This window comes from Hyperolius riggenbachi, chromosome 12 (genome assembly GCF_040937935.1).
Source record: "Hyperolius riggenbachi isolate aHypRig1 chromosome 12, aHypRig1.pri, whole genome shotgun sequence".
Classification (NCBI taxonomy): domain Eukaryota; kingdom Metazoa; phylum Chordata; class Amphibia; order Anura; family Hyperoliidae; genus Hyperolius; species Hyperolius riggenbachi.
In genome coordinates, this window is record NC_090657.1 from 7,338,979 (window position 1) to 7,352,379 (window position 13,401).

The following is a 13,401-nucleotide window of genomic DNA, read 5'->3' on the forward strand; positions in this document are numbered from 1 at the left end:
GGGCGCTGCGCAATGACAGCCTGCAGTACCGCTACAGGACATCAGGTTTCATCACGCGGTGGTGACGTGATGTTTAGAACGGTTCGCCGGTGAACGAGAAACGGCGAACTTCCGGGGTTTGCAATCGCGGAGAATCGCAAACTTTTCCGGAACTTCGATACGCCCCCATAGTGGATCATGAGGGTCAACTTTGACCCTCTACATTACAGTCAGCAGGCACATTGTTAATACTTCATCCTACTACCAATTACTGAATCTGAGAGAGCCTAAGCACGTTGAGTCCTATGGACGAAAAGCGCTATAGAACTGTTATTGTTGTATGTAGCAATTTTGGTGATGGTAGCATGTATATGGGGCTTTGCTATAAACTGCTAAATTCTGCATAAAATTACATGAAAATTAGTGGAATTATGGTTTATGATTACGTTTACATATGAAATGTATTACAAATTTTACCAAAATGTCATATTAAGATTTTGTATCATAATTATTTGCGAATTATGATGCAAAATTACGATTATTTGAAATCCGTGCACAAAATCTAAGTACTGGCCTTATCTCAAGAAAAACCATAACAATATCATCAGCCGGGAAGCTGGTGGTTTTTGACATAGATTTTTTTTCCTCTCTTTTCTTTTTCTTTTCTTTTATACACAAATATCATCTGTTGAGTGGTGTTTCGTGACCATATACATGCCTTCATCAGAACCATCCCGCTCCCAGGAATCAGTTATGGTTTGTTGTCTTGTGAAATGAATCGGTGAGAGCAAAGAGAGAGCGGCAAAGGGTTTAAAGTATACCCAAAGTGACATGTGACATGATGAGATAGACATGTGTACGTACAGTGCCTTGCACACAAATAACTAAGCGGTGTTCCTTTTTTTCTTTCTCTGCCTGAAAGAGTTAAATATCAGGTATGTAAGTGGCTGACTCAGTCCTGACTCAGACAGGAAGTGACTACAGTGTGACCCTCACTGAGTGAAATTCCCCTTTTTATCTCATTCCGGCTCTCAGAAGCCATTTTCTGCTAGGAAAGTGTTTTATAGTTGGAATTTCTTATCAGTGAGGGTCACACTGTAGTCACTTCCTGTCTGAGTCAGGACTGAGTCAGCCACTTACATACCTGATGTTTAACTCTTTCAGACAGAGAAAGAAAAAAAAGGAACACAGCATAGTTACAGTATCTGTGTGCTAGGCACTGTCTGTACATACCCATGTCTATCTCATCATGTCACCTCGGGTATCCTTTAAAAGTGCAATTTTTTTTCTTAAAAGAAGGTTAAAAATCATTATCATTATATTGGCAAAAAAAAAAAGATATTGGCAATATTGCCATTTCTTACCACATATCCATTTGAAATCTGGCATGTTCCATATCTTCTATTTCCCTGAAACAGACACATTATGATGAGATAGTATACCGGTACTTCATAGGATTACTCCACAGCTATATGAAAAGATTCTCTGTGGGCTGTTGCACAGCAGAGCGGTTCTGGAGCGTTTTTAAAAACCGCTTGGCTAATGAAGGTGAATGGGCTGGTGCGCACCAGAACGGCTCGTATTTTCCACAAACGCAAACTCGGGGGCTGCAGCATTTTTTAGATTTCTGAGGCGTTTCTGCCTCAATGCTAAAGTATAGGAAAGAGGAACACAGCTCTGAAAAACACTAGATCAGAGCGGTTTTCCAGGCGTTTTTGTTACAGAAGCTGTTCAGTAACAGCTTCACTGTAACAATATTTGTAATCTGCTGCACAAAAACACTGCAAAAACGCTCGGCATGTTTAGAAAACCTCTCTAAGACCCCATTCACATCTGAGCGTTTTGCCGGCGAATTCGGCAACACGCTTAAGTGATAGCGCTTTTTAAAGCGCTAGTGCCATAATACCCTATGGGCCTGTTCTCACTTGGGTGATTTGCATTAATCGCCGGCGATTAACGCAAATCGCCAAAGACAAATTTGTATCCTGCTCCATTTTCAGGCCTTTTTTCTGGTGATTGCGTTTAGTCGCTAATCGCAATCATGAAAAAATCGGCAAGTGTGAATGGCGATTTTTTTTTTTTGCGTTTATCGCCAAAAATTTCCAAAGCAAAACGCTAGCAAAAGCGCTAGCGTTTTGCAAGTGTGAATGGGGCCTAAACATGCTTAGAATCGCTCTGAAAACTGCTTCAAAAAGCTCTAGCGTTTTGCGGATCTGCTAGAAGTTTTTGGTGTGCACTGGGCCTGTCTCAGCATCGGTTGTACCTGTGATGAGCTCTGTTTAGGCCCAGTCTGTAAGGATGTATTCAACAGGTTGAATTATCACCTTAAAGGGCTCTAAAGTTAAAATAAAAAAAAATGTAACTGACCTGCTGCTTCTTGCAGCCCCCTGGAGTCATCCTGTGCCCGCGCCGTTATTCCAAATCCCTCCATCCAGCAGCGCCAACGCCTGCAAAGTTGGCTTCTGTGCATGTGCGGCCCTGAGCCGTGCTCACCCTGTTTACACTCCTGCTGCTGGTAGCGCTCTGCGCATGTACAGTCGCGATTTTTACGCATTCGCAGATTGCTCCTGGTAACGGATGCTCTGTGAGGAGGCGCGTGGCTGGCCAGCTTTGTGCGGGTCACCAGTGCTTGATGGAGGGACTCAGATGGACAGCTCGGGCACAGGATGATGTCAGGGGGCAGCAAGAAGCCCCAGGTAAATTAAACTAATTTTTTATTTTGACTTTGGATTTCCTTTAAAGTGTAACTGTCGGGCATAAAATAAAAAATCAATTATTTCTTTTTATCTGGTAAACACGTAATAAGGATGCTAACCAGGCAATGCAAAAGTTAAAAAATCACTATTACTGTTCTTGTTGATAAATTATCATTCCCCAGTTTACCTGTGTCTTATTTGGTACATTGCCACACAAAGGAAGTTGCAACCAGCATGGGTTGTCTTTTTTTTTTTTTGCCTCTTTGCTTTCCTCTCAGACTTAACTAATGCAGCCTGATTGGCTCAAGCCTCTTTCCCCCTGCTACACCTCTGTTTCTCTCTGATTGGCCAATATTTCTCATGCTGAGACAATGCACTTTGCATTGCAGAGCTGGGTGGGAGTGCCTGAAGACTGGGAGAAGGGCGGGCAATGCATACACAATCAGGCAGAGGAGAGTAAGGGAGGAAATGACATCAGGATTGGCTTCAAGATAGACACAGAATGGAGAATCCTAAGACGGATTTTCTCTTCTTTTACTATAGAAAACTCACTACAATCAAAACGTGGACAGTACAATACATATGTTATGTAAGTAGAGTAATTATTTATCTACATATATATATATGTGTGTGTGTAAGGGATCGCTCCTCTCGTCCGCAGTATGGTCAGCTGACACTTAGGCAGGGGTTTATATAATAAATGGTAGTATATGATGCTGATCCTGGCTGGGATTGAGCCCTGGTTTCTCACGTAGCAGGCAGTGCTTCCTACCACTATGCTATAACTGACACACAGTCAGGATGTTTACTGGTTACTCAGCTGACATGTATTGCCACTCCTGTCAACTGATCTCTCTTAAACAAGATTAATGCCTGCGTGTCATTGGCTGTTGTGTGCATGTGACCGGCCACTGATTAGATGCTGTCAGTATTTAAACCGTGCTGTGACACTTGCATCTTGCCTGTGATAGCTTCTAGCCTGCTGGATGTGATGTTACCTGCTGTTTGTATTGGATTATCTGGACTTTGACCTCGGCTTTGATTACTGGACCTCCCTTGTCTGCTGCCTGAACTGGCCTCTTGCCTGGAATATCGTGACGGCCCTTGCTGCTTGGTTTGATTTCGGAAACATTCTTTGACTACTCTCTGCCTTGCTCTCCGGTACTGTTGATATTTCTGCTTACCCGTGTATGACCCTGGACTGTTGCTGGGCTTTGTTATTCTGTATCCTTGTTTGGACTGGAAGTATATTCGCTCACCCTGCATTCAGCTCAAATACTTTGCACACTTAGGCCTCGTTCAGACTATACACGCTGCCGTGCGCATTTTGGCAGCGCGTATAGTGTGCGACGCGCAAGAACGGTAGAAGGGCATAGACAGCCCTTCTACCGTTCCCATCATATGCGCTGCGTGGCAGCGCGATTGCGCTATCGCGTGCTGCACGCATTTTTGGTAATCGCAGCGCAGATCCCATTCATTGTAATGAACGGGATCTGCAGCGCAGCGCATAGGAGCGCAGATGGCGTGCGATCGTACACGTTGCGTTCCGATCGCACAGCCATCTGCGCTAAATGATGTGAACGAGGCCTAAAGGCCTGGGCGTAACCGAAGTCGGGCAGGTGTTGTCTCTTCACCTACCGGTCACGCCACATAGGGTGAAGCGTGTAGAATTAGATTGGGCATTGGAGTTGATTCATGAGTAGATATCCCTATGGGCCTGACAATATGTGTGTTTTTTTCTGACATAATATGGCTGAGAGTTACTCAATGAGTAAAGACTCCAGAGGTGTTTCCCAACACTTCTTTATGCTTCAAGGTAGCAAAGGTATAATCATAGAAGCTTTTCCATAGGTAAATTTCCACTGAAGTTACACAACTCCTACACGCTGCAGTCTCTTCATAACAACTATGCAAAATGGAGTTACAGCAGGAAATGAAGGGCGGGAGCAACCAACTAGCAAGAAACAGCAGGGGTGTAAGGATGGTACTAAATGACATCAGGGGAGGACTGGCCCAGGGGGACGGGGGGCAATTGCCCCCCGGGCTGCCCGAATCTTAAGTAATTAGGGCCGGCTGCTACTATACGCAGCGGCCGCAGACATACCACAGGTGACAGGTTCGCAGTGGGGATCGCAACCTCGCGCGATATTTCCCGGCAAGTTGAAGTATCCAATCAAAGAAGGGGCTGAGGCGGCCGGCCGTGGTGTGCCCTTGTGCGTGGCTGCGCCTGCGGTGGATGTGAGCGGCACAAGGACACAAATAGCTTAGGTCCTCTCCGGTCAGGTGGGTTGACCCTGCTTGACTCCGCCCCCCGCCTGGAGCCATTGCCGCCCGCAACGTGCTGCTGTGCCTGCGGTGTCATCGGAGTGAGCTGTCTCACTCTTCAGCTTTCTGTGCTGGGGGGGCTGGGGGCCTGGAGCTGTGGCTACGAGTGGCTGGCTGGAGGAGTCGGACACAGTCCTCCCCTGTGCTGCTGTGCCTGAGGTGTCGTCGGAGTGAGCTGTCTCACTCTTCAGCTTTCTGTGCTGGGGGGGCTGGGGGCCTGGAGCTGCGGCTACGAGTGGCTGGCTGGCTGTCCTGGCTGGAGGAGTCGGACACTCTGGGGGCTGGGAGTCGGAGATGCCACCTATAGCTGCTTGCTGCTGTGGAGGAGGAGGAGGTGTAGGACTGAGGAGACAGGAGGATAGAGGAGGTCGGGTCCAGGTTGCCAGAGGAGAAGGTGTTTTTTATAAATTTTGTTTCTGTACTTCTTCTCCCTTCTTGTCACTGAGTTACTCACACTTTGCTGCCTGCCTGCTACTGCTGTCAAATTCAATTCTCTGCCAAGGCCAGTGCCCTCTGAGGTTTTTTTTGTGTGATAATCATCCCCATTCTGACCCTGGCTTGAGGGGGAACGTTTTTTCTTCTTGTGGTGTGATTGGCGGCAGGGGAGGGGGGAGGCAGGCAGTTAGGCACTGTCAAACAGGTAGTTGGAGGGGGGGGGGGGGAGTAGGTGTCAGACAAGTAGTTTGTATGGTGGGTGGGCAGGAGTGGGGTTAGGCATCACCAGGTAGGTAGGTTTGTGTGTGTGTTGGGGGGGGGGGGTTGTTTAAAGGATTTATCAGGCATTTTTAATGAAATAAGTGCTACTTACCCAGGGCTTCCTCCAGCCCCACGCTCCAAGCATGTCCCTCGCCTCAGCTCTGCAGTCATCCATTCGCTGCCGCTGCCTCCCAGTCCCCGGCGATGGCACCAGTCCGACCTGGATGTCGGCCTGTACTGCGCCTGTGCGAGCAGCACTGTCAATCACCGCCACGTGGACCGGAGTGTACTGCGCAGGTGCAGTAGTTCTGCATCTGCACAGTACGCTCTGGTCCATGTGGCGGTGATTGACAGCGCCGCTCGCACAGGCGCAGTTGGCCTGACGTCATCGCCGGGGGCTGGGAGGCAGCGGCAGCGAACAGCTGACTGCAGAGCTGCGGCAAGGGACATGCTGGGAGCTTGGGGCTGGACGAGCCCTGGGTAAGTAGCACTTATTTTCATAAAAAATAAAAAGCCTGATAACTCCTTTAAGGTTAGGCATCAGACACAGACAGGTAGATTGTGCGGAGAAATGGGGTTAGGCATCAGGTACATAGTGTGTGTGTGTGTGTGTGTGTGTGTGTGTGGCTGGGGCTGTTAGTCATCACAATTTGAAGATTTGCACACAAGAAAGATATGGCTTTGGGCTGGGGATGCCGTGAAACGGGCCTCTAGTTTGTGTTGTCCCCCCAGGCCAAAAGGTCCCAGTCCTCCCCTGAATGACATATTAACATAACATGTAATAACAACTGCTAGACAGAGAGAAGCTGCTTAGCAGCACAAAATACAACATCTGAATATTCATGTTTTCAGAACATAAAAATCTTAGTCCCTTCCCATGCTTCCCATATCATGTTAATGCACTACCCCCACACACCACTCCCACCTTGACCCAAGTGTTTGTGGGACTCTTAAAGGATACCTGTAACTACTCAGGGAAGAAAAAGTTACATACTCGCCTAAGAAGAGGGGAGGTTCTGAATCCTCCCCGGGTCTCCGAGTAGTGTTGGGCGAACAGTGTTCGCCACTGTTCGGGTTCTGCAGAACATCACCCTGTTTGGGTGATGTTCGAGTTCGGCCGAACACCTGGTGGTGTTCGGCCAAACTGTTCGGGTTCGCCCGAACGGCTCAATGCCTGGCCGAACAGGGCCCCTGTTCGGCCGAACAGGGCCCTGTTCGGCCGAATACGGCCCCCCTATGGGGTCGCAGGCATAAGGGGGGAGCATGCCCCGATCGCGGGGGGGGTCAGAAATTCCCCCCACCCCCTCCGCTAGCGCTCCCCCCCCTGCCCGCTTCCCCATACAAAAGAAGTGAGTGAGGAGGAGGAGTCCGGAGAGTGAGGCGTTGAGGGAGGCCGTGCAGCGGGCGGTTCAGCGGTAGTACCCTTGTGGTACTTCCGCCCTTTCTCTGACCTCACGTCCTCTGCGTGATGACGCATACGAGGGTACGCGTGACGCGTACCCTCGTATGCAGAGGACGTGAGGTCAGAGAAAGGGCGGAAGTACCACAAGGGTACTACCGCTGAACCGCCCGCTGCCCGGCCTCCCTCAACGCGTCACTCTCCGGACTCCTCCTCCTCACTCACTTCTTTTGTATGAGGAAGCGGGCAGGGGGGGGAGCGCTAGCGGAGGGGGTGGGGGGAATTTCCGACCCCCCCCCGCGATCGGGGCATGCTCCCCCCTTATGCCTGCGACCCCATAGGGCCCCCAAAAGCAGGATGTTCGGGGAGTTCGGGGTTCGGCCCGAACATGCCGAACATCGCGGCCATGTTCGGCGAACATTCCCGAACCCGAACATCCAGGTGTTCGCCCAACACTATCTCCGAGTACTTCCAAAGACGAGCGGCTCCGTACTGTGCATGCATGAGTTTGCACTCACATGTGCACAGCATGGAACCACTTGTTTTCACAAGCAGTGGCTCAGCGGTTGGATGAGGGGATGCAGAAACCTGAATACTCCCCTAACAAAGCAGGAAGATAATAATTCCTTCTTTTTTGTATAGCGGTTTTCTCCTGTCGGACTCAAAGCACTTGTGAGGCAGCCACTAGAGCGCACTCAGTAGCAGTGTTAGGGAGTCTTGCCAAGAGAACTCCTTACTGAAGACTTACTGAACAGGCAGAGCCGAGATTTGAACCCAGGTCTCCTGTGTCAGAGGCAGAGCCCACAACCATTACACTATCCAGCCACTGATGGGCGATAGCAACATGCCCTGATAACAAGCATTCCCCCATCCATCTTCCTGCCGGCTGGTACACGCAACGTCACACGACCGCACATTACGGGTTCAAACGCGAGAGGTCATCGGGGATCTTAAAGATACTATCAGCTGTGATGGTCATTGTCGCTGCATGTAGCCAAACTTCGTTTGTGTAATCACACACCTGTACCCATGTCGCAAGACCGTGACAATGATCACTTGCTGCTCGAAATAACACCAGTGGACAGAAACAAATTGTGTAATGGGTATGGGCCCCAAGGGATCCATAGGTGAGTATGTAACTTTGTGTCCTGGGTGGTTACAGGCATCCTTTAACTTTTCTCCACAATGGCCTCGATTCATAAACAGCAGTGCGATAAAAAAATCTTGTCGGGAAAATACCGCACTCGGTATTTTCCCGGTCTGTGTGCTAATTCATAAAGATTTCCCCAGCTGCCCTTGGAGGTCGGTAAATTACCGCAGCCCGTTCAGCGGTAGAGTAGAGCAGTGTCTCCATTCTCTCTTTGCCCTGCAGAAATGAATCACACAGACGGCTCTCTCTGGCTCTCTCCACTGATGACTCAGACAGATGAGTCACACAGTCTTTCCCTGCCTGCTCATATGACTCACACAGACGGCTCTCTGGCTCTCTCCACTGATGACTCAGACAGATGAGTCACACAGTCTTTCCCTGCCTGCTCATATGACTCACACAGACGGCTCTCTGGCTCTCTCCACTGATGACTCAGACAGATGAGTCACACAGTCTTTCCCTGCCTGCTCATATGACTCACACAGACGGCTCTCTGGCTCTCTCCACTGATGACTCAGACAGATGAGTCACACAGTCTTTCCCTGCCTGCTCATATGACTCACACAGCCGGCTCTCTCCACTGATGACTCAGACAGATGAGTCGCACAGTCTTTCCCTGCCTGCTAAATGACTCACACAGCCGGCTCTCTCCACTGATGACTCAGACAGATGAGTCACACAGTCTTTCCCTGCCTGCTGAAATGATTCACACAGAGGGCTCTCTGGCTCTCTCCACAGATGAATCAAACAGACTTCGGCTCTCTGCACTTTGCATTCATCAGAGCTGTCAAAGCTGTCGGTAACTTGTTATCGCCTCACTAGAGGTGTCGGTAGCTACCGCCAAGCTTACCGCTTGTTGAAGGCTTTATGAATTGACATTTGCTGACATGTGTTGTCAGTAACTGCAGCCAAGTCGGTAATTTATCTCCCTGGTCGGTAATGTCAGCTTTTCATGCGGTAACGGCCTTTATGAATTGACATTTTGCTAAGTGGTCGGTAAAGTCTGCTGTTTTCAGCATTACCGCATGAGGTAATGCTTTATGAATCGAGGCCATAATGTTATAAGGTTAGATTTGTAAAACAAGAGCTATTTTGTATGGTGAGTTTAAAGCCCTAGTTCACTCTCCCAGTATTTTGTATCATCAGTAAAGGTGAATAGCCATTATTGTGTCATTACTCGTGCTATTTTAAGAGCCAGAGATCTGTGAACAACACATGGAGATGAAAAATGAGAGGGAGTTGCTTACTCAGCACAGCACAGAACCATCACCTGGCCCTGCCCACCCCCTCCTTCTGTTCACTCCTATGGATCACATGGAGGAGACAGACAAGCAGGGTCAGCTTAGTGCTCTGTAGGAGGGAGTATCTGATGGCACTTCCTGTCCTTCCCTGCCTACCTCATGTGGTACAGACTAACCAGCAAGCTCATGGTGAACCAGAACTCATTGGAGTGTGTGAGGAGCTACAATGGTCCTAAAAGCCCCCTTACTAAAGTGCTATGGAAAAACAAAAGTTTGCTTTCTTAAAACAGAAAGAATTTGCGATAATTCAGGTTGGAGTGAGCTTGAGATGTCTCCCAGTGCATCACTGCTGAATATATGCAAATTAACCATTGTTGCCCTTAGAAGCTAAACACACCTCCAGAACCGCTGGAATGCAATGATGTGTCAGCTTGTTAATTGTACAGAGCCATAATAATCCAACATGCATACAGACTGTTTCAGATTGGTTAATCCTCATCAGTGCATGGCATGGATTAATTTGGCACTATGGAGTAGGGCTTGAGACACCCAAGCCCTACTCCAACCAATCCGAAACAGTCTGTATGCATGTTGGATTATCATGGCTCTGCACTAATTACCAAACTGACACATCATTGCATTCCAGCGGGTCTGGAGGTGTGTTTAGCTTCTAAGGACGACAATGGTTAATTTGCATATATTCAGCAGGGGTGCATTGTGGGAGACATCTCGGCGCTCACTCCAACCTGAATTATCGCAAATTCTTTCTGTTTTAAGAAAGCAAACTTTTGTCTACTTCATGTGGGTGACAATAGTTTGGCAGAGGAGTTTGGCTGCCTCACAGGCTTGCTGTACTCTCGGACAAGCGTTTTCCAAGAATTGCACAGTGATTGAAGATTACTTCCATTTTAGAGTAGATAAAAACCTGCAGAGGATACCTACATTATAAAAGTTTCGTTCCATACAGGATTTAAGGTCTGGACCTTTATTTGTGTCCTGTGTGTCTGGTCTTCTGGGAGGGTGTTCCGGACAACGGCTTTTTGCTTCTGCTTTTTGTCAGGATTTGGACTGACATCCCTGGAGTAAGACCGACTTTCAATACCCAATAGGCAGTATGGGTCACTAAAACCTTGCAGAGATGAATAATATTAGGTTATTATGGATAAGAATGGGTTAAATGTTAAATTAAATGGTTAAATAATTATGGGTTAAATGCTAAGCTCTAGGCAAGAAAAAGAACTCATCTGATTCTATCCATCTACATGCCACTGTCTCCAACAAATCGGCTCCTGAACATTGAAGGAGAACACGATCTATAAATTTCACTGAACTCGGTATTGAACAAGCATAACAACCACAAGTTCTACATTAAAATAAATACATAAATAAATACATTTTATCAGCTGTGTAATCTGCTATCCAGAATAAGGTATTTGAATTACCTTGGCAAATAACCAGAAACAAACTGGCAGAAATAAACTGCTTGGTTATCAGCACCAAGGATAATATACCGTACTTTACATGTTAAGCGCTGCGTAATATGTTGGCGCTTTATAAATACAATAAATAAATAAATAAATAAATGTTAATGTTAAATCACTTGACAAGCAATACATTTCACACATCTTGTACATATCCAACTCTGTTCAGCTCTTTGCTATAACTTTGATTTACAATACAAAAATAAACAAACATAGTAAATAGTACATTATATAAAATCATCACTGGTTTTCTCATGTGAATATTTATGAAGATGGAAATAAATGTATATAGATTTATGGGCTTACCACTAACATCCTTCCCAAGGATCCCCTTGGCTTCTTTGACTGTAACTTTCACGCAGAAAACTGGAGGCTGGAAAAGATTTTAGAGTTTCATATTATATACATGTATGTATGTATGTATGTATGTATGTATGTATGTATGTATGTGTGTATGTGTGTATGTGTGTATGTGTGTATGTGTGTATGTGTGTATGTGTGTATGTGTGTATGTGTGTATGTGTGTATGTGTGTATGTGTGTATGTATGTATGTATGTATGTATGTATGTATGTATGTATGTATGTATGTGTGTATGTGTGTATGTATGTATGTATGTATGTATGTATGTATGTATGTATGTATGTATGTATGTATGTTTGTATGTATGTTTATATATATATATATATATATATATATATATATATATATATATATATATATATATATATATATATATATATATATATATATATATATATATATTTATATATATATATATATTTTATATATATATATTTTATATATATATATATATTTTATATATATATATATATATATATATATATATATATATATATATATATATATATATATATATATATATATATATATATATATATATATATATATATATATATATTACAAATAGTTCATTGCCAGTTTTGCAATGTAGTGAAATGGACAAAAAATGTCCGTTTTACTTTCAAGTAGTAACTCAGCCGACAGGTTGGATCGGCCCTGAAACAGGCGCAGGTCGAAGCAAATGTACTTATTTTGAGTAATTATATCATGAATGTCAATGAAACGCGCATATTTGTTACACTCACCTCAAGAGCTTTCACGCTTTGAAACATGGCTTCATGCTCTGCGGGATCCATGTTGAAGGCCTGTAAAAAAAAAGTTACAACAGTGACCATAACATGTAAATTTGTCTTCTGTCACCTCATGTCCAAAACTGCCTGACAAGATATAGTGATCTATTCATAATAGATCAATAAATGTGCCACTTAAAGGGACTCTGAGCACCTCTCATGGGCATGCCTTTAAGACCCCGACCAGTATCGGAAAGTACTTAAAGATGCATACCTTTCTGTAGATTGTGCTCTCCTCTTTCATTTGATGCCTGAATCGCCGTTCTACACCAAATAGTTTTCGTTCAATTTAAAAATCGCGGCTACCATCTTGGCTATGTTATAACTTCCGGGTGACCCCTGTCTTCTCTGTTAGAGAAGTGCATCACTGAATGAAGCAGGAAGAGGAAGTGACACGCATGGCCATTGCAAGAGGCTCCTCTAGAGGGGTCATAGCACGACTTTGTTGGAAGTCGTCTGGCTTAAAGTCATGCCCATGAGAGGTGCTCGGAGTCCCTTTAAAACATTGCTGCATTCATCAGCACTTCACAAAGTAAATCTCAGCCCTAGAAAGCAGAAATACAGTTTGCATATTCAAAACAAGTAACTAAAATACTACTCAGGAAGATATCAGAAATCCATTCTAACACCAGTAAGTATGGGAAAAAAAAACTCACTTTTTTCCATTAAAGGCTATCCAAAGTGACTAAATAAATCTATCTTTACTTCCCGGGGCTTCTTCCAGCCCCTAGAAGTCACGTGTGTCCCTCACTGGTCTTTCTGGGTCATGTTGGCAGCCTCTAAAGGATCGCCCACCCCCGATGGGTTGGTGCCTTCTGCGCATATGCAGTCTTCAGCGGGAGTGCACTGCTCCTCTGCAGAAATACTGCGCAGGCGCACTACGTTCCTCCTGATGATGTGGGCGCATGCCTGCACATACGCAGAAGACCTATCGGGGGTTGGTGATACTTCAGAGGCTGCCAGCAGGACTTGGGAGAAGACCAGGGCTACGGCGAGGGACACAAGTGACTTCTAGCGACAGGAAGAGGCCCCAGGTGAGTAAAGATGGATTTTTGTTGCCTCGGATATCCTTTAAAGAAAACCTGTAACGATAAAAAGCTCCCCTGAGGGGTCCTCAACTCAGGTGGGGGAAGCATCCGGATCCTATTGAGGCTTCCCCCATCCACCTCGGTCCCACAGCGGCGGCTCCCCAAACAGCAGGTATGTAAATATTTACCTTCCCAGCTCCAGCGCAGGCACAGTATCGGCTCTCCGCTCGGAGATCGGCAGAAATAGCCGATC

General features: G+C 46.0%; 1 protein-coding gene across 2 annotated transcripts in view; it reads right to left on the reverse strand.

Annotated features, from left to right (window-relative positions):
* The window catches only part of UNC13D (unc-13 homolog D), a 218,722-nt gene that overhangs the window by 115,477 nt on the left and 89,844 nt on the right, over nucleotides 1-13,401 (reverse strand). For both annotated transcript variants that reach the window (XM_068261959.1, XM_068261960.1), the window contains exons 7-10: nucleotides 12,076-12,135; nucleotides 11,274-11,340; nucleotides 10,429-10,615; nucleotides 1,344-1,388 (exon numbers count right to left, since the gene is read on the reverse strand). In XM_068261959.1, the coding sequence (XP_068118060.1) occupies nucleotides 1,344-1,388; nucleotides 10,429-10,615; nucleotides 11,274-11,340; nucleotides 12,076-12,135 (359 nt within the window). The remainder of the gene's footprint in view (nucleotides 1-1,343; nucleotides 1,389-10,428; nucleotides 10,616-11,273; nucleotides 11,341-12,075; nucleotides 12,136-13,401) is intronic.